The sequence below is a fragment of the Manis pentadactyla genome, chromosome 14 (genome assembly GCF_030020395.1).
Source record: "Manis pentadactyla isolate mManPen7 chromosome 14, mManPen7.hap1, whole genome shotgun sequence".
Classification (NCBI taxonomy): Eukaryota; Metazoa; Chordata; class Mammalia; order Pholidota; family Manidae; genus Manis; species Manis pentadactyla.
In genome coordinates, this window is record NC_080032.1 from 25503627 (window position 1) to 25530409 (window position 26783).

At 45.7% G+C, this 26783-nt stretch overlaps 1 protein-coding gene across 3 annotated transcripts in view; it reads right to left on the minus strand.

Moving 5' to 3' along the window:
• SFSWAP (splicing factor SWAP) overlaps positions 1-26783 on the minus strand; it is an 80395-nt gene that overhangs the window by 34486 nt on the left and 19126 nt on the right. For 2 of the 3 annotated variants that reach the window (XM_036921845.2, XM_036921847.2), the window contains exons 8-13: positions 11717-11957; positions 10153-10284; positions 9494-9587; positions 8303-8474; positions 2641-2871; positions 1308-1498 (exon numbers count right to left, since the gene is read on the minus strand). In XM_036921845.2, the coding sequence (XP_036777740.2) occupies positions 1308-1498; positions 2641-2871; positions 8303-8474; positions 9494-9587; positions 10153-10284; positions 11717-11957 (1061 nt within the window). The remainder of the gene's footprint in view (positions 1-1307; positions 1499-2640; positions 2872-8302; positions 8475-9493; positions 9588-10152; positions 10285-11716; positions 11958-26783) is intronic. The other variant, XM_036921846.2, reaches the window with a different exon arrangement.

Sequence of the window (26783 nt, forward strand, 5' to 3'; positions counted from 1 at the left end):
TGCAGATGTCTTTTGATACAGCCCTTATTCACTGCACACATGGCATCAAAACTGTCCAGGGAATGGAGGGGCCCTGCACTCTCCCACGGCAGCAGCCCCCGTGCAGCTGCTGCCACAAAGGTGAGGTTGTTCATGTGCTGTCTCCCCTACTAGGTCAGAAGCAGGCCCCTCTGCTATCCAACAGTGTCAGCGACTGGTTTTAGCCGCTCCGTGTTTCATCCGCTCTTGGGCAGAGGTCTTTCTGAAGCTAGGGACAGCTGGCAGGGCCTTGCTGTACACCTCTTTGTGGCTGCCCTACTGGTGCAGTAAGCTCCTGCCAGGCAGGCCCTGTGGAAGCACTGTGGCTGGGTGGTGATTCTTGGCCAGTGAGAGGACAGGGCCATGGGCAGCTTTCAGAGCTAGGGCTCAGGCAGGAGCTGGGACCCCGGGGTGAGGGCAGCAGAAATGGGTGTACACATGCCATCCAGATTGGCAAGATCCCAGAATGTGACCCTCCTGCTTGCCAGTCTGATCCAGCTATTATTTTGAGGCCTCCTGCCAGAGCTGAGAGAATCTGAGACAAATTCCTGAGGCGAGAAAGTGGACTTGGCCTTCAATGGCACATCAGGAACCAAAGTGCCACTCTCACCAGCAGCAGACCCAGCAGTGATGTGCAGTGAGGGTCAGCTCTGAGTAACAGCCCTCCACTCTTAGAAATGTCAGCATAATCAAAAAAGCGCAGGCCTGTTCTACATTATGGTGAGAAGGCAGTTACAAAAGGCATTTTGGGGACACTGGGTGAAACACATGGGCAGTCCCAGCAGCCTCCATCTGAAGGGAGGGAACAGGTGGGGCGCCAGGCCTGCTCACTCGGCTTGGGAAGGAGATGAGGACTGGTTCTCTCCTTAGAGTGGATGATGGTGGCTGTATCTTACTTTTCCATTTAACTAAGGACCTGAGTAAGAATCTGTGCCCTTAGGGCCGCTGCTGCTCTGAAGCCGCAGTGCCCCAGCGCCTTTCCCCAGATCTGGTGCATGGCCTTCACTGGGTCCTATGAGGGCAGCCACAAGGCGAAGGTCTCCACCCAGAGCCCAGGGGTCCTTTCACGTGTCTGAAGGTGTACGCAGTCCTGGGGGGGCATGTGCCTTTGTTGGGTATTTATGTCCAGAGTCTTGCTGCTACACAGCAAGAGCATGCAGCCCCATGTAGGAGAAGAGCAAACCTGAAACCAGCCTCCATAGAGGTGGGAGGCCTAGTGGCCAGGGATGCACACATGTACCCTTACCAACCGTGCCTCCTGTAGGACGCTGATGAGGGCTTTGACTCACCTCTACATTGAAAGTGTTCTCCTCAACTTTTCCTACTTCTGCTTCTGGCTGAGGATTTTTTAAGGTTTGTAAAAACAGGGCTGCTTTCCTTTTACGTTCTGCTTGCAGTTGCCTCTCCTTGGACTCCTTAGACGCCTGGGCCAGCTTTTCCCTGGCGGCAGCGGCGAGTCGGTCCTCCAGCTTTTGCTTTGCTTGAGGAACAAAGGAAATGGTGGAATTGAGAGCAAAGCAGTATTATACAAGTACCCAGCAATCTTAATTTGCACATGTGGTAAAAGGGTCACGAAATGCAATGCAGTTATTCTGAAAGATGAGTATGATACAAATTTTAGGATAGGTAACAATTGGGCAAATCGAATTTGAGAGAATTAGTTTATAATGCTTATTATTAGTATTTTTATACTTCACTTTCAAAATTGAAGTCAGAATGTGGACAGGATTCTATCCCAGTGAAAGCTGGGATAATGATAACCTCAGAGGAGCTCTCATAAATGTATCTAAAATGTTCATAGCAGGTGATGAATACTTGACGGAAAATGTTTTCCGAATGATCGGACACGTGGTTTAGTTTACACACAGTAAGTGCAGATTTAGATACACATGCAGGAACACAGGTTTGTTTAGGGAGAGCAACTGCAGCACAATGCAAGCTCTTGATAGTAAGGCATCCTGTGGTTAAAAAATTACCTTTTATAAATGTTGCTTGATCTGTTTATATATATACAGAAAAAGCAATTTACAAAAACCAGTTAGAGTAGATAAAAACTGCAAATGCAATCACTAATTAACTACTTTAGTGCAGAACAGAATTTATTTTGGAGGAGGGGTAGATGACTGCAAGACGCTTCCCACAAACGCTGTGGGGCATGTGTCAGAGGTAAGCGATGGCCACACTGTGACCCATGAAGATGAGGTGTCTAGAAATACACCGGGCCTGCGTCACCTTCAAGGGTCCGATGGTTCTGCTGGGAGACGGTCTCACGAAAGACCTCTGCCAGTTCGGTACATTAATCTGAGCTGGGAACACAGGCAGAGCACTGCCCCGAGGCTGCCACCAAAGCATTAAGGCCCCTCCATTCAAGCTGATCTCAGATAACTTGTCTCTGAAAATGACTGCCAACAGCACTGCATCTGATGCTTAACAAAGACAGTGCTCAGTGTGTTAATGGAGATCTCAAATGTGCAAAAACATGCAAACCACCACACAACTCCCAAATGGCTCTAATTTCCAAAGGCTGGAGCTTCTAGTTGGCAGACTCAGTATTTTTGACTTAGTTGGTTAATCTTGTATTTATGCACTTTTTCCTTCAAGAAGTTTAAAACATTGACAAACCTTGCTTTGCTTCTAGCTCCTCCTGGGTAAGTTGAGGCCGCTTCTCCTCAACAACTACACAGGGTGGGGCAACTGCCGGGTTAGTGTTTGTAGCACTACTAGAACTTTCTTGGCCTTCTTTGCTTTCTTCATCATCATCACTGTCATCATCTAGCTTAACACGATTTTTTTCCAGGGGAAGTAGATCATTTTCTTTGGCCTTGATTGCAAAGCTTATTGGAGCAAATGAAGCTATTGAGAAAAGGTGAAAATGGTAATACATTTTTAGGTAACTTGAAGCACAGAGTAGAAATCCTCATTGGCCCCATGATCCACATAAGCATCAGCTGGTGGGTGTCACGTCTCCAGCGGAGCCACATCCTATGCCAGAGGGCGCTTCTCAGGGCAGTGTACTAACAGCCAGGTATATCAAGGGGGCCATTTAAATGCACACTGCATGCAGTGGGGCCACGTGCAAGCCAATCCTGAAAGAGGCAGGTGCATGGAGCTGGTTCCACTTTAGCCACATCACTGCATCTGCAAACAGTCAGTTGTTGGCGCCTCCCATCTTTATCTGGGCTCAGCATATAGCTGACTTCATGTGAGTTAGGTAGGCATATGATGTGACTCCACTATCAAAACCTATTTCTAAAAAATTCCAACTATATAAAGTAGGCTTTTCTTTACAAAGCAAGTTACAGAACCCCTTCCTTTACTCAGTAAATACCAATGGGGTGCCTACTTTGTGCTGGGCATCATTACACCAGTAAGAAAATTTTAAACCTAGTATAACAAAAATTTAGGTGGTTTGCCTTTTCTCCTCTAGAATTGTTTGGAAATTTTAATTTATAAGAGAAATACAAAGGCCCAAAAGGAAACAATCTTCTTCCCCATCCCCCATCCACTCAATGCCCACTCACCGAGTCCCTCCCTCCTTCAGACAGTGTGAACAGCTCTGAACAACACTGGTTATAATACAAAACTTCATTACATAAACTGTGAGTTATTATTTATGAAGGATGTTCATATGAACCATGAGGAAGAGAAATATTAAGAGCAGTGTAGACCAGCTAACACTGAGAGGAGATGGGTTCTGGGTCAACAATGGCAGGGTCTAGAAGGGGTGTGACTGTCAACGACTCCACCTGTGGGTAGGTTGCCAGCTGGCCCCTGAGTCTCCCCCACTTTACAGTTCCAAACCCAGCATGACTGGAAGAACAGACTACCCCAAGTTTTGGAAATATGACAACCTCTTGTCAGTGAGCATCACTGCAGAGCACACCTCAGATGGTAACTGTCGGCAAGCTACGCTACATAAGTCAAAATGAAAAAAGGAGCAAAATTTGTCTTTGTCTAGACTGTACAAATGTTCCGTGTTTGTGCTGTGCACTGGTGCATGCAGCCCCTAAAACAAAGATATCACACTGGGCATTAAACTGCATTTTGTGAGGAGAACGAACATCAGCCATTTTACTATGGTTATGTCAAAATAGTCCTTATCTTTTGGAGATACATGCTATGACATCTTGGATAAAATGCTGTGATGTTGGGGATTTGCTTCAAAATACTCTGGGGGTGAGTTGGAAGGTCAGTCCTGGGGGTAGTGGTGAGAGCTAGGTGCCGAGCACTTCTGGGGCGGGCTGTGTGCATTATGCCACACTGTTTTTGTACTTGCTTGAAATTTTTTGTAAGGAAAAGAAGGGTTAACAACATTAATCCTTTATTGCCTATAGTAACATAGCCTCTTTAATAAACATAGAGTCAAGGAAAGTTTGAGAGAAAATGTCACTTAAGTGTTAATAAAAATTACTCGAGTTAACTTGGGACTAACCATAATAGCACAAAATAATTTAAAAACAATTATTCCCAAACCATTTCTTCCTCCGGATTAGTAAAGTAAGCCAGCAACAAACATATTACAAGCAAAGCTTCTGGAACACTTTCTGTCTTAGGCAAAACCCTAAGTACCCACAAGGAAAAGCTGGCATTTTACGCATGCCAGATGCAATGCCAAACAGCACGGCTACCCCACAGTCCTTCAGAGTGACCTGACGAAATAACTAATGTGCAGTCTACGGGCATCACCTCCCTCTGCTCTGTGAGGAAGCCCTTTTAGGCTCCCCACCCACAGGCAAGAAAACTGAAGCTGAAAGGTCAAGTAATTTCCCAAGGTAGCTCAGCCAGCAAGTGGGGGTTACCAATCGACTCCTCTGTACATCTCTTCCATTACACATGTGCTGCTTCTATCCAGGACCTTACTTGCAAATCAAATGGCTACACAGGAAGAGCACTTCCTATGGCCTTCAGGCTCCCTGCTGCACTGAGGATAAAACCCAGCTGGTGCGGGTCCCTTCACTCACGCCTGGCTCTTTTCTTCTTCTTCCAGTCTCAGCTCTGTGGTGCCTCCTGGCTTTCACATGCTGCATCCTGTGCTCATGATTTGGCCAATCTGCTGGCAGGGAGCCTGGAGACGGCAGGCCTGCTGACGTGGCTGACGTGAGCACCAAGGCAGCTCAGTGTTAGCCAGGCAGCAGTTCTCCATCGTCCACATCAGATATGCTTCCATTTTTAAGGTTAACACATTCTATTACTAACTTCAAACCTCAAAAGTATATATTCTCTATGGAAATCTTAAAAACATAAGTGAACAAAATGAAAGATCAAGTACAATTCAGGTATGGGAAAAAGCACCTGAATACAACTGGCAGACAGTTCCTAGGCATGTAGGTAAGCACACGCACACCAGCACGGAAATGGGTTGTACCGGACAGTTGCCCCACCTGCTGTTCTCACTAATAACATCTTTCTATATAAACAGTGTACACATGCTTTCCATGTCAACATAGGTCACTTTAAAAAACAGCAATAGTGTTTTAGTACAGAGATGACTATTTATTTCAGTCTCCCGCAACTGTTCCCAGTTTTTTATTTTTAAAAGCTAACAAGGCCCACGATGAATACCTGGTGGGTCACCCTGGTGAGCAACAGTTTCAGGAGTAAGAGGATGTCTACAGTTGGAATGTGGTCCATGTCATTGGGCTGTCTCTTCTAGAGGCTGCACCAATTCACACTCCAGATGTGATAGTCTAGTCCCTGCTACCCCAGGCCTCTCCTTCCCTGAATATTATTTTTTAACTACCAATTTGAGAGGCAAAAAACAGTATCTTGCTAATGAGGACACACTTAAATATTATTTACTGACCATCTAATTTGCTTCTTTTGTGAACTATCTTTTCATGTTCTTTGTCCATTTTTCTACTACAGTGATTGCCTTTTCTTGATTTATAAGAGCTCTTTCTATAGTAAGGATATTAGCCCTTTATCATATGTGAGCAATCACCATATTTTGACATTAGTCTTTAAACTTTATTTAGGTCCTCCCCCTATAAAACCTATTAATCTTTCCTTATGATTTTTGACTTCTATTTTTAGAAAGCCCTTTCCAACTCCAGGAATATAAAAAAGTTACCTTTATTTTCTTCTACTTTCATGGTTTTATTTTTTTAACATTTAAATACTTATTCTATCTGGAATTGTAATTATTATGATATGTGATACAGAAGTCTTAGTTTCTTTTCCAAAGTGGAGAGAGACTGTTTTTCTAACATCAATTATACTAAAAAAGTTTTATCATAAAAATAGCAGACGTTGATGGCTTTTCAGCATCTACTGATATAGAAACATGAAAAGCCTTCTGACTGTTAACATGATAAACTGTAATGAAGATGTCTGGTGGGATGCTGTGCTGGGAATCCTCGAGGAAACTCCACCTGCTCCTGCTTGCTAACCCTGCCACTCCCGGCTGTCTTCAATGTGAGAGGGGAACGTCTACTCAGCGGTTGTGGTCTACAGGCTGCTAAACTTCATGGGTGTGGGAATGAGTGAGAGCCATGATTTCCCATCTTTGTGCTTGGGGCGGCTTTACTGCCTCAAACTTTTCTCTTTTTAGAGATATTTCACTGCCAATGTTTTCTAAATTCTCTCAGGCCTATAAATCTGTCATTTTCCTACCTCTTCTTTAGGTAATTTTAGCAATTTATATTTTCTTAGTGCTTTATTTTCAAAGTCATTCAAATTTAGTTATATATCATTCATGTGTTTTAAAAAATCTGTGATTTTTTCCATTCATTATGTTGTGTATTTGCATTTGCTTTTTTCTATGTTATAAACTTGCACAATGGTGATACGTTTTCCCAGGTTTTAAAAAATTATTTTCTCACTCATGTCTGCTTTGTTACTGATTCCCCCTTTTTTGCCTTTGCTTAGGTGCATTTTTTCCCTAGGCTCTTGAGCTGAATGTATGCTTTTTTCAATCGGTTATTATTCAATCCAGTGGGGCTGAGCTGCAGGCAGCAGCCTGGCTAAGGGGCAGGCCCACTGCCCTTGGATGCTCCTGGCCTTCTGCCCCCCGATTGGCAGTGGGCTCCCATGGGCCACCGCTCCTGAGTCCAAAAGTGTCCTCTCTTCCCTAGCAACTAAATTTGAGGTGGGCTGGCTTATCCTTCTGAATCATGGACAGGACTCTCCTGTTTCTGGAGCAATAATCACTTTTACTCTCTACTTATTACATCCCTTTGGTTATTTCAATGAGAGTTCGAAGGTGGGCAAGAGGGTGAGAGATTAAACATGTGTGCTTGGCTAACCTCCTGGAATGAGAGGCTCAAAGATACTTCTATGCTTTTCTAAATCACTAAATTTTCCTAGTCATTCATTCATCTGGGTCCATCTAGTTACTGTTGACCACCACCCTATCAAAAAAGGCATCTCTCAGCAAAGCAAAGGCCTTGCCTCCTGAGCCCACCTCTTTCCATCATGTGTCTGATCTGCCCTTCCTCTTGATTCGGGCTGGCTCCTTCACTTCCATTACAGTGCCCCAGTATCTCCATAAAGTCACCCAACTGGATGAAGTCATTCCTGTGATCTAAAGCCAGATGGCATGCCACCACTGTCTGGAGCCCCAGGACCTCTGTGGGCCCCACAAGCTGGCCAGAGCTGCCCTCCCAGGCGGGGCGTCCCCTCCAGCCACGTCCCACCTCCGACTGCATGGCCTCTGCAGGGACAGCCCTCCTCTGGCCAAGGAAACTTGAATGCCTATCCTCTCAGGGCCTTTCCTGCCCCACCCAGCAGAACACACTGTTTCTTCACACCCTCTGCCTACGGTTCTTCTTAATATGCCTGCCTCAGCCTTTTTTCTTTGTTTTTTATTATGTTGGCTCTTTCTATGTATGTCTGTCCTGGTGGATAAAAACTCCTTCCGAGAAGGTAAAAGGTTAACAAAATGGAGGGAGTAGAGCTCTGCCTGATGGAGAGCCTCCAGGGACTTGCTTTAACAAAGAAAGAAAACTAAGTTGACTGGGGCAACTATACCAGATATAGTTTCAGAAGTCCAGGGCAGTAGGTAAGAAACATTTGAAACATTCTAAACATTGCTAGAGCAGACTGTTAAACAAATGTACACCTATATGTAGAAACATATTCCCATACATAGGGGAGCTTATATCCAAATGACCCCAAAAGCACTACTAAGTAGGCAAATTTTATCATAGCAACCCAGAAAAAGTGGCCAACTCCCTCCTCACCTACAGTAGAGTCCCTAACCTCAAGTAACCAGAATTCTTTCTTGCTAATTTAAAGCAGCATCTGGAAGGTCATGACCGGGTTTCCAGGCAGTGGTGGAGTGTACCTTTCACGAGCTTCCCGTCCAGGACAACTTTGCTGGATGGCGCCTCCTTCTTCCCCACTGAGCTGCCTCTTCCTCCCACGTCAGCTGGGTCTTCACACACATCATCCTCCCCTACATCACTGGGCTTTTCAGGAACAGATTCTGTAGGAGCCTCTTCTGGTGCTGACGCAGCCTATGGAGATCGAACATGGCTATAAACTGTCCCATATGAAATCACATAGGATTTGTCAAAAAGCATATATATGTGTATATATATTTCATTAGGCAACAGCATCTCCATATTACTGCTGAAGTAACACTAAGGAACATACTTTTGAAGCTCAGTTTTGCTATATTCTTACACAACAGAATGAAGGCAGGAGAGCAGGGAGGTGTTTTCCTCTGGGAGAACAGTATGCTCCTTAGCTCTGATACTGTCTTAGGAACCCATGCTTACTGCCTTTTCTCTGAAGCCTGATGATCGAGAGTACTATTAGTATACCAAATTATGCCAGTGCCTACAGCTGAGTCAATTTTCTTCACTTTGAGCAGAGGTAAATTCTGAATATGTAAACTCACAAGCAAGGCCTACATCATCTCTCTACCAAAATGCAGAGAAAAAATGTCAGGGTGTCCACAAAGCTGAAGAGAGCAGAGGCAGAAGGAAGCATTATAAGGACAGGAAGAAATGATTCCAGTGGGTAAGAACCACATGTGGGGCCATTTGCTGGGAGGGTGGACATGAGGCAGCTGGGGCAGGCAGTGCTCTGGGATAATGGATGCCCACCACTGACAGCTCCCATGCAGCATGAGCATCCACAGTGAGCACACGTGTTTACACACCTAAGTCTATGTTAACACAGCACAAGCATAGTATGCAATTCCAACCATCAGCAGTAGTTAAGAATAATAGCCAACCACAACATCAAATGCTTGAAGAAATACAATTGTGTTGCTTAGAACATTCTGGGCAAGGATCATCAATGAACTATGGATATGGGTCAAAAGTTTTCAACAGATCTAAACCAGTTTCAACTTTGAGGTAGGAAAAGTTAAAGACGGCATCTACTAGGTATACATTACACAGAAAAACAAGTGTATGATAAACAAGCCCTTTCACACATCCTGAAAATAAACAGATTATTTCCATATCTGTTAAATCAGTTACCAAAAAACAGCTTCCCAGCCTCCCCTGCATTTACAGATACAGACCTGTGCGCTCTCACCCCCTTCCTTCTGGAGGAAGAACTGCTTTTTAAACTCATAGTAGGCATTATACTGGTGCCAAGGCTGGAGGAACTCAAACCTATGAACAGAAAAGGCAGAAAGTCATTCAACTAGACTCGCATGCTGCCAGGCAAAGCTAAGCTCTTGCCGACCATGCAATGTGTGAGCAGGACACTCTTCCAAACACTTCACAGAGACTGACTCAACCTCGACAGCTTTACCAGCAGTTGTGCTATGCTACCCTCTACAGACAAGAGAGGCTGAAGCTGGGAGTCTGTGGCTGGTCCACAAACAGATTACACTGCAACTGCAACCTCACGCCTGATGTCTTACTGCCTAAGGCATGGAACATTATTTGATTAAAATACAAACCCAGAATGTATGTCTAAGTTTCCTTAGCCAATTCTTGAAAAGCACGAATTCCAGCCTTTTATTTTAGGTGGCTTCAACATTCTTACTTAAAAAACAAAACAAATATTAAAAAAAACTCTATGTAATTTAACAAGATAATTATGATATATTTATTGAAACATGTAAGAATTAAACACATTTAAAAAAGGAATTAGGTGGCTAGCTTAAAAAGAAAGAAGCTGACCGAAGCCCCAAGAACCACCTATCTAGCAAGACAGCATCCTTCACCTCACCTTTGATCATTCTTGGCACGAACGCTGGTCTCAAATTTAAGGCCGTTCCTAGCCACGTATTCTGCCAGCTTGTCAATCACGGGCTGAATGTCTGGGGGTGGGGGGATGATGGCAGCCACGGGAGCAAGTGCACTGCAGAGAAGAGTTCCGTCACTCACACGTGAGAGGACCCGGGCCCCCAGGGGGTGGGTCAGCTTGGTACATCACTGCACGGGGACCATCATCATCTCAGTTCACACCAAAGCACCCACCACAAACAGCACATGGGGGGCCCTTTACCTGAGGGCAACTTTCCCAGAACATAGTGACAGCTGATTCACTTAAAACAGGGATCAAAGTATCAGAGCTGATGGTGAAAATGGGGGTTTTGTTGAAAATGAGGCTTAAAGCCATGAAAATAGGCTGGCTTTTTCTCCCACCATTCCCAACTACAAGCTGATTCTTAGGAGCAACCTAGAGTAAGTGTTGACTTTTACATTTTTAAAAAAGAATACTGGCTAGCATGATTCACCACCCTTCATTTCACATTTAACTTTCTTAGCATGATCAGAAAGTGGGTGTGGATAAAACGCTGTGGCCAGGATTCTCACCCGGCCCTGGTTGGCTAGCTCACTACACAAGTGTAGGCAAAACATTGTTATTGACTCTATATAAAGAGCCCTGCCCAGTGCTCTGGGCTATATGGTGGCACAGCTGCAAGGCTGCAGGAGAGCAGAGCAGAGGCTGGAGTGGTGGCAGCGCCGAGGACACAGGCCCAGAGGACGGCTGTGCGGGCCAAGAAGCCCAGAGGACAAGACCGGCTTGCTGCATGCAGACTTGCTCTGAGTGAACGGGAGTTTAGTGATTGACCTGCCACCCGTGGAAATAAAGTTGGGTATAACCCTTTGACTCCAAGAACGTTCTACTGTCATTTCTTTGGTCACACTGAATCCACAGTGAACTTGCCTGGGGCTGAAACCCATTGGCAAGACATGGGTCATTTTGCAGAAATACCCAAGTGTTTTGTCAGATTTCCAAAAAGTCTATTTGTAACCTGAGACATCACAGCACCTCTCAGTGTGCCTCTGGTGTGCCCACCAGCCCTGACACTGGGTCCCGCTCACCCTGACTGCCCATCATATGCCACCCAGACAGGAGCTACAGTCCATTCTCTGCCTGCTGTCTCCTTTATTCAATGGGTGGCTGCTCTGATGGACAGACCCCCCTTTGCCAACAGCTTGTGAGTCACTTTGATCAATTTTATGAAATCCTACTTTTCTTGCAAACTGTGGCTTCACTTCACATGATCTGCCTAGAACCGCCCAACTGAGATGCCCTCCATCAGAAAGAGATGCAGGGGCCCAGGGAGTGGTGTAGGATGCTCACCAGGAACTACTTTTCTCAGTGGATAGACCTCAATGCTAAAAGTGTCTATGTCACAACAATTTCTGTTGCCCTATAAATTCTAACTTGGAGGTTTGGTAATAAAAACTCAGACAACGGAGACCCTCCATGTAACTCAGAGGATGAAGGTCCCCACCCCAGAACACAGACATACCAGGGACTTGCAGGACTGAGAGTATACCTTGTGGTGATGGTGGTGGAGGTCACCCCGCTACTTGACTCTGCTGTGCTTGGGGGTGGTGGTGGTGTGGTCCCGGGAGGTGGTGGGGCGCTGGCTGTCACTCCAGTGGAGCTAGACACGGCCACTCCAGCAGGCAGGGTGCTGTAGTAAGTGGCAACATCAACCCCTGGTGGGGGAGGAGCCAGGCAGTAGGTGCCGTCGGGCAGCATGTAGTAGCTGTAATACATGGCTGCCACTGTCGCTGTGGAGACATGTTTTGGGGAGTGAGAGTGGCAAATGACAGGTTCTCCTGGTGAAAGCCTGAGATGCAATGAGAAGGGACACCTTCCAAGTGCAATGTCGCTTCTGCCCAATTTCAACTGCACTGTTTCCTAGTTTCTCTGATACAAGAAAGGCTGCCTGTGTGATTATCAGTTTGGAAAAACCAGGTAATATTCAGACACACACCTAGGGACAGTGGAGAGTGGACCTTCTAGACAAGCTGATGGTTTCCCTAACCTCAGAACATGCAGATTAGGAGAAAGATAGCTTTCCCACGGGGCCCCCAAGATGTCAGTGTTGAGGAGAGCATGTACATGAGCCTCACTGGTTTCCCATCTGACACCAGCTCCCCATCCTCTAGGCCTCTTACTTTGGTTATCTTGGAAATCATCTGTGGGGAAAACTGAAGTTCCTATGGCCAGGATCCTCACCTGAACCTAAACTACTTGATGATGTAACTGACCTGCTGCTAGACTACTGCTTCCACACCCGTAGGCAATAAGCTATTACTGACTGAATCACTATAAAGATCTCTGCCCAGTGCTCTGGGAGGAGGCAGAGACGAAGGAGGATTATAGCGTAATTCTAGTGCTCAACCTATCACCGGGAGAACAAGCTGGGTAATAAACCCTCTTACCCCAAGAATGTTCCATTGTCATTCTTTGGTCTCACTGAAACCATAGTGAACTTGCCCAGGGCTGAAACCCATTGGCAGGACATCACCCCCTCTGTAAAACTGAGCTGCACTTTGTAACTACTGCATGCTTCCACCCCCAAGACATGGATGCACTGTAATTTATTTAAGAAGGGCTGATGGACACTGAGGTTGTTTAGGGGCTTTGCTGCTATAAACAGTGATGTACAGCAGCTTCCGATATATGTTTGGGCACATGTGCAAATACCTGTAGATCAGAAGCTCAGTTTCAGGAATTAGGAGTCTTGTAAGTCTATTCATCTTTCTTTGTGGGGGTAGTATTCAAAACCAGGCACATCACAGAAGATTCAATGATCTAGTTAAGAATTTTAATTTCTAATCCTGTTGCAGATAAGCTAGTTCTGACTACACAGAGATTTAATTTCCTTTTCATCAAATGATGGTGAGATTTTTCTAATTAGGGAATTCTGATTTTCAAACAGTTCACTTTAAAACAAAAACATTTACAAACAGTAAAAACTGTACATTGACCATGGTCTCCAGTAATGTACACTCACAGGGGAAAATATCAGCATTTAGCAATTCAAAATTTCTCAGTAATGGCCACATCACAGCTTTTCCCTCGTAGGTTAAAATGACTGCATAATTCATGTGCTGTGGGCATATTCACAGCTGTTAGCTCTCTTTTTATTAATTATACATGTGTGTCTCCCAAGTAGTTGCCCTCCAGCTCCAGCAACACTGTTATACACTAACAACAATATTCCAAAATTTCAAAATAAGACATGTGGGCCCAATGTTCTCTCCACATGATCTTCAGCACAGAAACATTCAAATTACATCTCTGAAGGAAGGCAGGGCCCAGACAAGGCCATCAAATGCAAGTGTGGGAGGGGGCGTGGACCGCAGGAAAGGCTGGTGGATTTGCCACCCAGCCCTCGGCCCTCAGCACCCACTTGTTGGCTAGACAAACAGATGGGGTGGTTCCAGCGTTAGCTCCTCCCAACCAAATCAGGCTTTCACACACAGGCAATGCTTCTGGGATACAGCATTATCCTTGGAAGAATGCAATTACTATTCCTACCCACCCCACTCAGATGACCCAGCTCCTTCCTCTCACTGCCTGGGTGGAGCTATTGCTGCAGAGGAAATGAGGAAATGCCCTGGTCTCCCAACCTCCCACACCCCAGTGCAACCCCGAGTCCCCACAGAGGGGATGGCAAGCCTGCTACTACCTAGTCCAAAGTGTCACACTTTAATAGGACAGACACAACATGCCCTGTCCTGGACAGGCAGCCTCTTGCCTAAAAACAAGTAGCGGTACACTTAAAATCAAAGCCATAACAAATGGGCCAGAGAATTCATAAAACCCAGCCTGCAATTACGTTTCAATTGACAGTATATGTTATACAGTTGCAACTAAATGTGTTTTTTATGTAACAGAAGGGAATGAATTGTCTTCCAAATTAATGCCACTCCTCTGAAAGTACTAGTGTGCAGATTAATCATCAGCCTATATGACTTTCCTGCGCTGCCCATCACGTTAAATTAAAACAAAGCATTAAAAACAGCAGTACCAGCCAGAAGGCAGGTTTAACTCAGGAACATACCCACTACGAATTTCTGAAAACGTTGGCTAAAATACAATTTAAAATCTAAAAGCAAAGCTGAGCTCACAAGAGGAAAGGCTCTATTTCCTGGTGTGAAAAATGAAACCAACCCCCAAGCCCAAAAGCATCTCCCAAGCCTTCAGCTACACCTTACCTGGGGCATGGGAACTCCTCTGCTAAAAAGAAGGTGTGGGTGGTGAGCCTGGGGTCACCCAGGACCCAGTGTGGGGAGGCCCACAGGAAAGAAAATGCCACACACGACCTAAAGCAAACATGTGCAGGACCTCTCCACTTCTCACCCACACACCCTGGGAGCCTCGCCAACAGAAGTGTAATTATGTTGTGCAGAGGTGGACAGGACCTCAGGGGGCATCCAGCTGCAGCGATGACCAGCTGAACCAGAACCACATGAACTCTCCTTTGCTGGATCTTTGCATGGGCTGCCAGGGGTGAACAGATTTAGGGAGAAGGTTGTCTCTAGCCTTCTCCCCACAGGCACTGGCCTGGTGGGATGTGGCAGTGACAGGGCAAACTGCAGTTGAGACCCACACCTTGCCTGTCACAGCACTGTGGCCCTGGGCCTCTGGGTCCCACAGTGACCAGCACTGCACTCCCTTACTCTGTGCAGTGTCTCTACCTGCTCTGAAGCCCCTCTTAAGTTTTACCTCCACCCTAGGGAGCCCTCCTGCCAGAGATGCTCACACAGCCTTGGGCAGTTCCCTGCACTGCCAGGGCTGCTGGCATGGCTGCTGCCCTCAGGGCTCACGTCTTAACAATGTGAGGCGCTTGCACAGCTCCCTGCTCCAGGCAGGCTCTCCATGAGCATTTAATGAGTGAAGCCAGCTGACGGCCAGCTGCACCTCCCCTACAGCATCCTGGTGCTCAGACCTTCCACGGGGAATAAGGAGCCTGGCACACTGACATCACCCTATTACAGAGGCTCTTTGAAGACTCACCCTCGAAGTCCAGCAGGGTCAGACAGCTCTAGAAATGGCCACCAGCGTATGTGTGTTACTTCATACACAGTCCTCCAACTCAGACCTTCTCATGAACACTAAGCTCTGAGAATCCCTGGGCTGCACCACGGAAAGAACTGGCAGAGGTCTGGGTGCTCCAAGATGACGTTCCCTGAAGCTTGCCTCACATCCCAGACATGAACAGGGGCGTGCAGAATCCCAAAGGCCGCCTGCTCTTTACCACCGGGCCGCCAGACACAATACACCTCACCAAGTGTGCTGCTGTTCTCAGGATTTTTGGTTGAATTTTCCAGGAGGGGATCTGGTTTTACACTAAGTTAAATGCTCATGTGATTTAACTAATAAACATTGTGAGTACCACCAATACCTATGCCAAATAAATCCGAGAGAGAAATTTCAATGGCCCTTAGACAAGTACAGTTGTAAGGAAAATCAAGCTGCCCAAAAACACTGAGCATTCTTAAGCCTCCCTCCCACAACTCTGCATGTGCTAAGACACATACAGAGCTACACAGCACAAGGCCAGATAAGCCTGTCTAATTATCTTCCAAAGCCCTTCTACCCAAGTGACTTCTTGCAAAAACCACAGCCAATTTACTGATATTTCTATGTGATCTTAATCTCACAAATTTCACTCCTGGAAGAGAGTCCTGGCATGGAAGGGGTATTGGAGATTAGAAGGCTGGTGAGCAATCCTTTCTGCATTAAGAGCCAACACAGAAAGATAAATGTGTGTCTAAGAACAAGAATAGCTTTACTGAGCTCTGTGGAAAAGTAGGCATATTCTTAATAAACTAGCTGTATTATTAACACTAGAAAGTTCAGAAGACACCCTGTGTTTTTGCACAAGCGTCACTAACTGAGCATCACCAGCTGAGTGTATTTGAGAGGCAGCAACAAGCAGATGGCCTCTCACCTGTCCACGCCAGGTCAGTGCCATGCCCACTCCTACACTGGGCCGTGCCAGACAGTATCCACGGACATGATTCTCTGGGGCTCTCCCAGGCAGTTCAGTGGTTTTCAAGACTATTTGTGCCTCATGATTTCAGCATTTCTCTCAGCCCACAGCTGAACGTCTATGTTAACTGCCTACTCAACACCCGCATCAGACACCTCACAAGTGCTTCAGACACTGGAGCCCTGAGCTGAATCCTTGGGCTCTCCCCATGCTCCCACCCCTGCAGCCCTGCTGCTGGAAGTGGCAGTGCCTCCTTCCAGAGACAGCTTGGACCTTGTCTTCTTGTAGAACCCACATCTCACCCTACTCCATTGGCCCTTCTCCCAACTCTCACCCTACTCCATTGGCCCTTCTCCCAACTCCTGCTCTGAAGGCCTGGTACCCTGCCCACACGAGACAGAGCCCTTGCCCTGCCTTCCCAGACACATCCCTCCTCTGTCTGAAACTCTCCTGCCTCACTGCCAGAGTTCAAGCAACTGCCTGAGGTGCAGCACAGGGCCTGCCCTGCCTCATGTCCCACTGCTCCCCAACCCCTTCTCCACTCACTCAGGGCCTGTGGATAACCACCAGGCTCACCTGGCTTCCTCAGGCCTGTGGTCTTGGGCGGCACTGGCTCAGAGGCCCTCCCTGACTAGATCCACCAGAACTGCTGACCTAGCCGGGACTCCTGTTTCTCTGCGATGTCCCATGACGGAAGAACTTTGTGCCCTGCTATTTCTGGCAAAGCATGACCATGATGCCCATTTTTTCAAAGAATGTCATGTATGAAAGAGAGGTGTGAGGCTTCTCAGCAGAAGCAAAGGCTACTAAGAGACAGCGGCCCAGAACCTTCCTAAAACTGAGGAAATACTCTTCACCCTGCAATGCTAAGTCTGTCCAAACCATCTACACCATGTGAGGGCAGAATAAGGCATTTTTGGACATTTAAGGATTGGGAAAAATGTCTTCCTCTGTACCCTGTCTTGGTAAGCTATTGGAGAATGTGCTCCAGGAAAACACAGGAATAAACAAATACACAGAACAAGGGAGAGAGGTCAGAGGAGAACACTGGGCTGCAGGCTGAGAACAGAGCCGCTTCAGAGTGGAGCAGGAAGGGAGAGCTCAAGAAATACAGCTCTAAGTGCCTCCAAAATGTAGACCACGACTGCAACCACCGACATACCAGAAATGCTCACTCTGCATATGCACCCAGCAGCAGCAAACACAAGGCATCCAGAATCTAGGTCTGCTCAGAGAGATGGCACCATTAGAAAGAGCCCACATCTTTAACTGGCTTTGCAAATGCTAAGCTAGGAGTAAAAGCAGCTTTGCTGGCTGACTGCCCACAGCATCTGACAACTGGGACTCTTCTAATACAAGTCCTAAGGGATAGGTCCAGAACTTCACAGAGGAATCGGGGCAGAAGACAAGGTAGAGTTAGTTTAAGTATATTAAAGTCACAGAGTAACTAAAACAGAAACTAACTATGTGATAAGCCCAGTAAAATAAGTTTTGTGGAGGCACAAAGGAGCTGCATTATCATCTGTCATAAAATCTGAAGTTACTAAATCCAGAAATAGTGGCACAAGTGTGTTAATTAGAGATATGGCACTAACCATCAAAATTCAAAGGCAAACTGTTAAAAGTAAAAGCAATGAAACAAGGTAAGTGAGAGGAAGGTGGACAAATACTTTCCACAAAAAGCATTTATGTGAGTTAAAAAATACATATGTTATTTTGAGTAAAGCAGTTTTTAAAAGCATCCTAATCATAACAAAAAGATGACACCTAAGTGCCTTATCCTGTTTACACAGGGAGCTGGGGCAGAGCTGAGAGACCACATCTCTCAGGCTTTTCACCAGTGTATTTGTTTGGCTTGTCCATTCATCTGTCCACCCAGCCAGGATTAACTATGTTCTTGTGGCAGGGTCATCTAGGAGCTAGGGGCCCAGCAGTATACACAGCAGATGAATTCTGCCATCTGGAGCTTTAGCACAGCAAGAGTGAGATGGAAGCAAACCGGAGAGCAGATGAAATGACATCATGGATGTGCACAGCAGTACAGGGGAGGGAAAGGACCCTCAGGCTGCATGGCTGGTGGGGGCTGGCAAGGGCTGGCTCGAAAGGAAGAGCTCTGCAGGAGATCATCTGAGGCCTGCAAGCAGCCAGGGCAAAGGCCCCTGGTCAGACCCCACTTGGTACGCTTGGGAGCAGGAGGGATGGTGTGGCAGGGCAGAGTGAGTTGGTGTGAAAGTTTGTTTCTGGAGCTCAAATAGGATGGGAAACCATTAGATTTTGAGAGGAGAGGTAAGGAGATGGGTTTGTGTGTTAGGATCACCTGGGCTGCCAGAGGACAGCACCAAGGCCGAGAGTGCCAGACAGGTGGCGGCTGGACTAGAGAGAACGTGATGAAGAGTGGCAGATTCAGGAAAGGTTCTGAACATGGTCCCCAAGGACATGCACAAGGGGACGTATGCGCACGAGGAAGAACAACTGGTGTGAATGCTAGTGCTGTTCCCTGAATGGCGATGCTCTGGGCAAGTCTCGAGTCCTGCTTTGGACACGCTACACTCAAGATCTCTGTTATATAGCCTAGGTGCAAGAGCAAGAACACAGGGTCAGGCATAGGGACAAAGATCTGTGTCAACACAGGGAGGTACATTTCCTAAGAACACAAACTACTACATACTGTAAAAGCTGGACTTTTTAACAGTCTTCACTATAACTTTAAAGTTTGTAGGGATATCATAAAAAAGGAGTTAAATAAAATGAGAATATTTATATTCAGGTTTCTCACTAATTAATGGGGGATAGAGCAGGGGTTGGCAAACTTTTCCTACAAAGATCCAGACAGTCAATATGTTAGTCTTTTGTGGGCCAAGAGGCAAACTAAAGGTATTCTATAGGTACTCATATAATGAGAAAAAAAATTCCCACAGTTTTAACTAATGAAATTCAGATATAATTATTATTATTACTTTTTTGGGGGGTGGGGGTATAATATGGGCCTAAGAGAATTCTCTTTATTAGAGATGACATTTCACTTACTAGGGGTTCACAGTCAGTGTTCCCCATCATCGTGCTGACTGTAACACAAGCTTAGCTCATAGTCACACAAACACAGGCAGTGGGCTATATTCAGCCTGCGGGCTGTGGCAACCCCTGTGGGGATCCCACACTTACCTAAAACACCTTCACCCTCTCCACAAACTGGAATTTTCTAAAAAGCTGTTTGGAAATGCTCTTATAACTTGGGTGGCTGATAATTTCGAAAATATTTCCGGAAGTATGGAAAAGTTATAGGAGTAAACTGTTCTCAATCCCACCATTATTTGGGTTTTCCTGTATTCCCTTCCAGTCTTTGTCCACATTTACTCAGATTTCTCGGACACACAGGGCTTATCGAGAAGGTGGCATGCATGTTCTCTAACATTAACATGGGATCTGGTCTCCAAGTTAGATTAACAGTCAACCAATAAACATCTTGTATGTAATGCTATTCACAGAACATGCAACATTGTAGTGAATTTCCCAAAGCATGAGTTCCATTCATTCATCTCTATCGAGATTCCAACCAGACTCTTGAGGGAAGCCATTAAGTAGCAGAACTGCCTGCAGACAGCCGCACTCAGGAGCCACCCACTCAGAAGCACCATAGCACGAAGGGCAGCCAGGAGCTACCACCTCCCACAGTTACTTGGCTGACAGACCAATGTCACAATAAATACTTTTCATGGCGATCTCACAATCTAATGTAAAATTCTACAACACTACCTCTTTTTATGAAAATAAACCTTACTAAAGGTTTCACTCATATCTGAAGATTCAGATTCCTGAACTCGGTACTACTTTAAGGTCCTTCAGACAACAGCAGCCTCCTTGATCTGAGAATTTTTTTCTGCCTACAAGTAAAGTTAGGCTTTCCTCACACTAAAGACCTTGACCTTTTAGGAGGGTCAGGTTACAAGTTTAAATGCTGAGCATCAACAACACAACTTAATAGTAATTGCTATTATTACTGAGTTCTGCACTTTCCAGGTAATAAGGAAGGTGCCTAAGAACCCATGGGAGACAAAAACCCTTCTGGGTCCTATGGAAGTGGAGTAAGAGAAAAACAAAGCTGAAAGCCTTTTTTTAAGTTTCTTTTTCCACTCAATTGTCTCCTCATCTGTTCTCAAGACTTTTGGCCTCACCTTCTGGACTCAAGAAAATTTTCAAGAACTCCTGGGAGATCCCCTCTGGTCACTGTTTAGGTAGGGTACATATCTACCAGCTCTAAGGTACAATCTTGCACTGCAAGGAAAAAAGTGCAAATAAACCCAAAACTCCTTAACATGCCAAGTCCACAGTTTTAAAGGAAAATGTTATCATTGGCCTTCCATCCCCCAAATGCCTGGACCATTTATCATTCAGACCATCACACTGTCTGAATATTTTCAAGCAGAGATAAACCCTGACTATCCATGCCACAGCGAAGACAGGGACCATGGCTATCTATGGGTCTCACGTGCCAAGGCCCAGCTCATCAGAGCCACCCTGTTTTATTTACTTCATCATGACTTCCAGGCAACTGAATGTTTAAAAAAAATCCTCAAATAACAGGAGATTTATTTTGCTGTCACCAACTGGACAGGAAAATCTGAAAGACTCCTGTAGCAATGTAAAAATACCACATCTGTAAAGCTGGAAGACCCCCACCAATCATATTTAAGAATTTTAGCCCAAAGTCTAAAAGTGTTACCTCATTTTTTGGCAAATAAAACTTTATTCTAGAAAAGCCTGTTCCTAACCATTACTTAAAGTCTTCATCAGTGATCTCACGTAAAAATTCTTAACATTTTTAATACTGTCTTGAGGCTTTGGAGATGGGTTACATAAAGACAGGTTCTAGACAGTTCTTTGTGAAGAAAGCAAGTGGCACAAGCTTGCAACATGAACCGCCAGTCAAGAGAAGCATGCAGGGGGGCTGGAAGGGTCTGGGGAGTCAGTGCCCTCACTGTCAGATGGACATGCTCCCAGGGTTGCTGATGTCCCAGGGCATTTTTAGGCTCTCACAAGAGAGCAGGGGATGGCTTTCCAACAAAGGCAAGAACAGTGTTGAGGAGGAACTGCCCACAGCATGGGAGGTGGTCCAGCGGAGCTGCCAGGGGGCAGTGGAGGAAGAAAGGATCAGGTCTGGCAACCTGTGGGCACACCACAGCCAAAGCAGCCAGGAGAGGGGTACAGCAAAAGCCAAGGAAGATTCTGGAAGGAGACAGAAGCCAAGCAGCTTCTGAGTTTTCTGAGCCACAAAGGTGTTGAGACAGGAATTCCATCAAACGCAAATAAGATGGAGTAAAACTCGCAATGAGATGAACAGGACAGTGTCAGAGAGGCCATTTGCTGTCTGCTTCTGTGCAGCTTGGGACAGCGTGGATGGTTTTTACAATTTTACATGTCTGAAAACTAATGACAATATTTCACGGTGTAAAGAATCTATGGAATTCATTTGAGTGTCCATAAGTTAAGCTCTAGTAAAGCTCTACACTGCCTGTGTGACAGTCTCTGGCAGCTTTCCCATGGCAGCAAGGGAGTGGCTGTGCCAGAGGCTGGCTGATCTGAGATGCCGAAATCTTCCTTACCTGACCTTCACACAGGAAGTCTGCCCATCCTGCAGAGCTGAGAAGACAGAGGATCAAGACAACAGTGCTACAGAACCAATAAATTCTAAACTGCGATTAACAGATGTGGCTAAAAACCTAAGGCAGTGACATAGAAGAGGCCCAAGACGGCTGTCATCATGCTAAATACAAAAGAGAAGCAAATTAAAGCAAGAAAGGGAATCACAGACAGAAGAAAAGTTTGATACGAAGTAAGAAAAGTGGTGTTTGTCAAGCAGAGAAGCCAGCAAGTGGAACAGAAAAGGTATTCTGAGGTGCAACAGACAGTAACTTCCCCGACATGAGAACGGAATCTTTGATCCAGAGGGTTGCAGGACACGGGCCAGTGCTGACTGCGTCACTGAACTGCAAGAGCAAAGAAGAACTCTTCAGATGTTCCACCAGAAAAGACACCTGCCTGTGGGGCGAGGGTGGGAAGACGGGACTGGCCTGTTTCTTTCACAGCAACTCTCAATTCCAGAACACACTCAGCGGCACTCCTGGGCCCGAGGCAAGCATGACTAAGGATGTTATTCTTGGCCAAGCTGCTATTTATGTTGAAAAGAAACATATTTCCACACACAAGAGATCTCAAAGAATAGCACCCAGTAGCAATTGGGAAAACCAGCCAATTAACAAATAACAAACCCACACAACTAGTCAGTGGCAAGTCAGCTCTTCCAGGTCTCTCTATGGTGGGAAGGACCTGTCAGATTCTGCTTTACAAAGATCTCAGGAAATACTCAAGAAAATGCTTCCCAGGAATTTTACACCTGGGCAAGTTTTCCTTTTAACACAAGGGTGGATGGAGGGCACTTTTCAAGTAGCCAAGAATTCAAGAACTAGTACCCTCGTAAAAACATGCTTGTCTATGAAATTCAAACAACCAAGAGAGGAATCAGGTAAGACCTCAAATAGAGACGTGCAGATGCAAACACTAGTTCACAGAACCGGGACTAAGTCACCAGGGAGCCACAGTTCCAAACAGAAGGTAACATCAGGCACACACTTGCACACTGTGGATGTGACAGCTCGCAAACCATCAGGAGATAGGGCAGGAGCAAAGCAGGGGTGGGGGAGGAGAAGGGGGTGTATTTTGTGAGCACTTAAAATTCCCTCTGGTTCCATAGTTAATTAATAATGGCTAAGATTTTTAAAAAATCTGTAATTCCAATCGCTCTAATGTTACCCTAATCTTTATAATTGAACCTTGAGGTCTGAAAGGAAACTTTGAAGTTCCCACACTACTTCACTTTTTCAATTGAAATAAAATTAAAAAGCTATTTCCACCTTAACATAGTACTTCTATCTCTAAACCCATACAAGAGTTTCTCTTTTTCCTTATTTATCACAATTACCTCAGTTTTTTCCATTGTGTCAGTAATGTTCACTTCATGTTAAAAATGGCATTTTCTGGATGGTGGAATCTTGGGTAACATTTTTACTTTCTTCTCCTTGACTTACAGTAAGACTATTTAAAAGGGTTTGGAGGGTAAGGAAGGCATTTCAAGGTCATGACTTTGCAGAAAAAAAGAGTGCCTTAAACAGCAGCAGCAAAACCACATTAAAAAAACTGGGATAGAAGCAAGAAAATATCTAGTCTAGCCACGTGATATGGTTTAATTTCACTTAAGTTATTTATAGAATGAAACATTTAAAAAGACTGAGTTGGCATTTATTTTTAAAAAACTGCATGCTGTAACAGTGGGCAGTGTTTCAGTATTATTGCTTCCTGAATAATTAACTTTATTTATTATACTCTTCTGCAAGGATTTATAGCTAAATAGCAGAAGACAACCAAATAATAACAAGGAATAAAGAGCATGAAAAACAGTTCACTGTGGCTAACAAACTAAAGAACCTGTCAGTTTTATGTCTATATTTAAGGAGCATCTAGGGAAATGCTTTTAAAATAAAAATAGACCTTTTCTTCCTTGGCTGCCAAAATCTAGGAAAGTCTCTGACCAGTAGAGTAAGTACCAAGGAGCAGCTGAGTGCATGCTGAGGAAACTTAAACACTGCATGGCAGGGAACAGAGCAGAAGGCTCAGTGAACCTGCCTTCGCAAGTGAAGTGCTGTGACAGGGACTGCTTCAGCTTCAGAGCACTGCAGTCAGTGACAGTCTTGATTGCTTGGACTTGGGTCAAGGAACAGCGGCAGAAGGAGCATCCAGAAACCCGCTCTGGGGAGGTGAGCCATGTAGGCCAAAGTGCAGCACCCAGCGTGTGGGATGGAGGCCCCGGACCTGTAGCTCCTTATTGCACTGGTGGGAGGGGAGCAGGAGGAGCCGCCCCCCCACTCCTGAACCTAACACAGAGCCTGCCCTGGTGCTGCTGAGTGAGGTGTCCTCCTGCTTTCTGGTCCTGTGCACCCTGCTGCTTGCTCCAGGTCTTCCATGGAAGTGGAGGGCACCTCAGTCTCTTGCTATTACTCTAATCTTACAATGCATGTTCACGTGCATTTGCAGATTAAAGGAAAAGCCCTGGGTCAAAGGCAGATGCATCAGGACCACCACCAGCTTGCCCTCCACACTGGCAGCACATATCTGCATGCCCACCAGTGATGCAAAATGCCCGTCAACCTTTCCTTTCTGTGCATGTGACAGCTGAAACTTTGCATGTCACTGTAGGTTCCATCTTTCTTCTTTCATTTAATCTCTGTAATTAAGACACTCAAACTTGTATATATGAAATAACATCTTTAACAGCCCAGAAACCTTGATTTTATTCTAAGACTCACAATTCCAAAGTATTCTGTGTGCCTGCAAGTGTACACCTTTCTGCTGTTATTCAAAGTCTCATTTGCTGCAGTCTGACTGAAACATAACACTGGGCTTCACCTTCTATGGAGTTTACGCTCTAAAGTCAGCAGACATGATGCCATGGGAGTGGGTAGCAAGGTTAAACACTGAAAGGAAGGCGTGGCCCTCTGTGCCTATGTGCCCACACTGCACTTCGTTTTCCTCTGGGCCTGTTACTTTTTCAAACCCTACTTTAATGCAGAAGGTGCTTGTATATTGGCTTTTTCTGCTTTCTCAATGGCTCTATTTTTCCCATTAGTTGAACATAATGTTGTCTGTTAGCTCAAAATTCTTTATTCACTAAGGCATCCTGACTTCCCCCAGAATTCTTACATCTGCAACATTTGCACTTAGTCTAGAAGTGATTTTGCTACTGCATAAAAAAGGTGAGGCTCTAATGTGGCCTGTTTTCTAAACTCCTTTTCAAGAGATACCTCTCCCCGAGTCTGCCGTGCGTCCCCTGCAGGCATGTGTCTCTGGGTGACTCTGTCTCTGGGTACCATTCATTCTTTCCATCTGAAGACTTTCCTGGTTTTTGTGCTGGGTAAGCTGGCACCATGGTGACCACACATGAAGCAGGCTGGAAGGCTGGACCTTTTTGCTTTTGCCAGCAGAGTTTTTCTCTAAACTATTTTTTCCACTTTAAATTATTGTCAATTACGTAACTAACATTTATGCAAATGGATGAAATCTGAGAAAAGAGAATGTTTTTATGAAAATGAAACTGAATCTTTTAGAAAGATTAGATAAAAAGCCAAATGCTTATAATGGACAGTGACTGTAATGGGGTATGTGGTGGGGACTTGATAATAGGGGGTGTCTAGTAACCATAATATTGCTCATGTAATTGTACATTAATAATAGCAAAAAAAAAAAGCGCCAAATGCTCAAAAAACTATGTGGAATTAGAAGAGGGAGAGACAAGCATATCTGCCTTGATGTAAGAGAACACAAACCTGGCATCTGCTCTTGGGGACTTGGTACTACCTCACTTCCCAGCCTGCGGCCTGGAGTGAGCAGCTTGCCAGGTGGCTGACGTGAGGATGCTGTCAGAAGGCAGGCCGTGGCTCCACAGCACGAGGGGCCAGCAGAACACTTTCATGTTTCAAGTTAAAGGCATCTCCGGTCATCTGTAGCATGTTTAGAGCTGCTCTACTCACAAGCGTTCTTCCAACCACCAGCTACTTAGGCCCTGTGGTCTTCCACTTTAGCACCTTACTTTATTATTCCAAAGGGCAAATCTCCCTTTACTGTTCCTCTTTTTCAAAATTTCCATATTTTAGCTATTTTTTAAGATAACCAGACACTAACCATAGATAAAAGCAAACACCACTGAGAACCTGAATGCCTGTTTGTGCTAGTTTCCACTTAGGCGTTATTCTGCTACAGACCCAAGTCTCTAGCCCATGGCTCCTTGGGACAGTGGGCCTGTCCTAACTATCAGGCCACCTCTCCTACTACAACCCCAGGGTCCTGGGAAGGGATCATGTGGCAACCCCCTGATACTCATGGAGGCACCCTCCTGGGGAGGCTTTCTCCACTGGGCCTGGCCCTGCCCCTCTTTGCAGCAAGGTCCTGGGATGCACTGCCTGCTGGCTTCTCACCTGGCTGGAGTCCAACTCTGTCCTCCCCACTTTACTGACACTGTTCTTACCTTTGGAGACCTCTGTACAGGGAGACCCAAAGGGCGCTTTAGAGTCCTGCCCTAGTCTCCGGGCAGCAGTGAGCACTGTCTCTATGGAGACTGCTGCAGCCCGCACCCCCGACCCCTGCATCCACAGCAGAAGCCGGGCTTGGGTGGGCACCCATGAGGAGCACCCGGTCTGCCACATGTTCTGTTGGACTGCCTTGTATTTTTACAAAATGTGAATCTGTTGCCGACATTGGTGAATGGAGATATTTCACCCAAATGTTCTGGATTTCATGGTTTTGGCACACCTGGAACTTGGTCCTTGCCCTCTGGTATGGCCACAATTCACATCTAATTAGCCACAGGTTGTCAGCACTGACTTTTTCATCTCTGTTGGGCCAGACAGCCTAGACATGAGGCTGGCCTGCAGCACAGGCCAAGCCGTTAACAGCAGGCATGGTCCATAAAGCCCCGTTCTACACACACCATGTGATGGACAAGAGCATCAAAACTGTTACTTTGAGGGGAAGGCTACTAACAATTGCCCCCAGCTGGAGC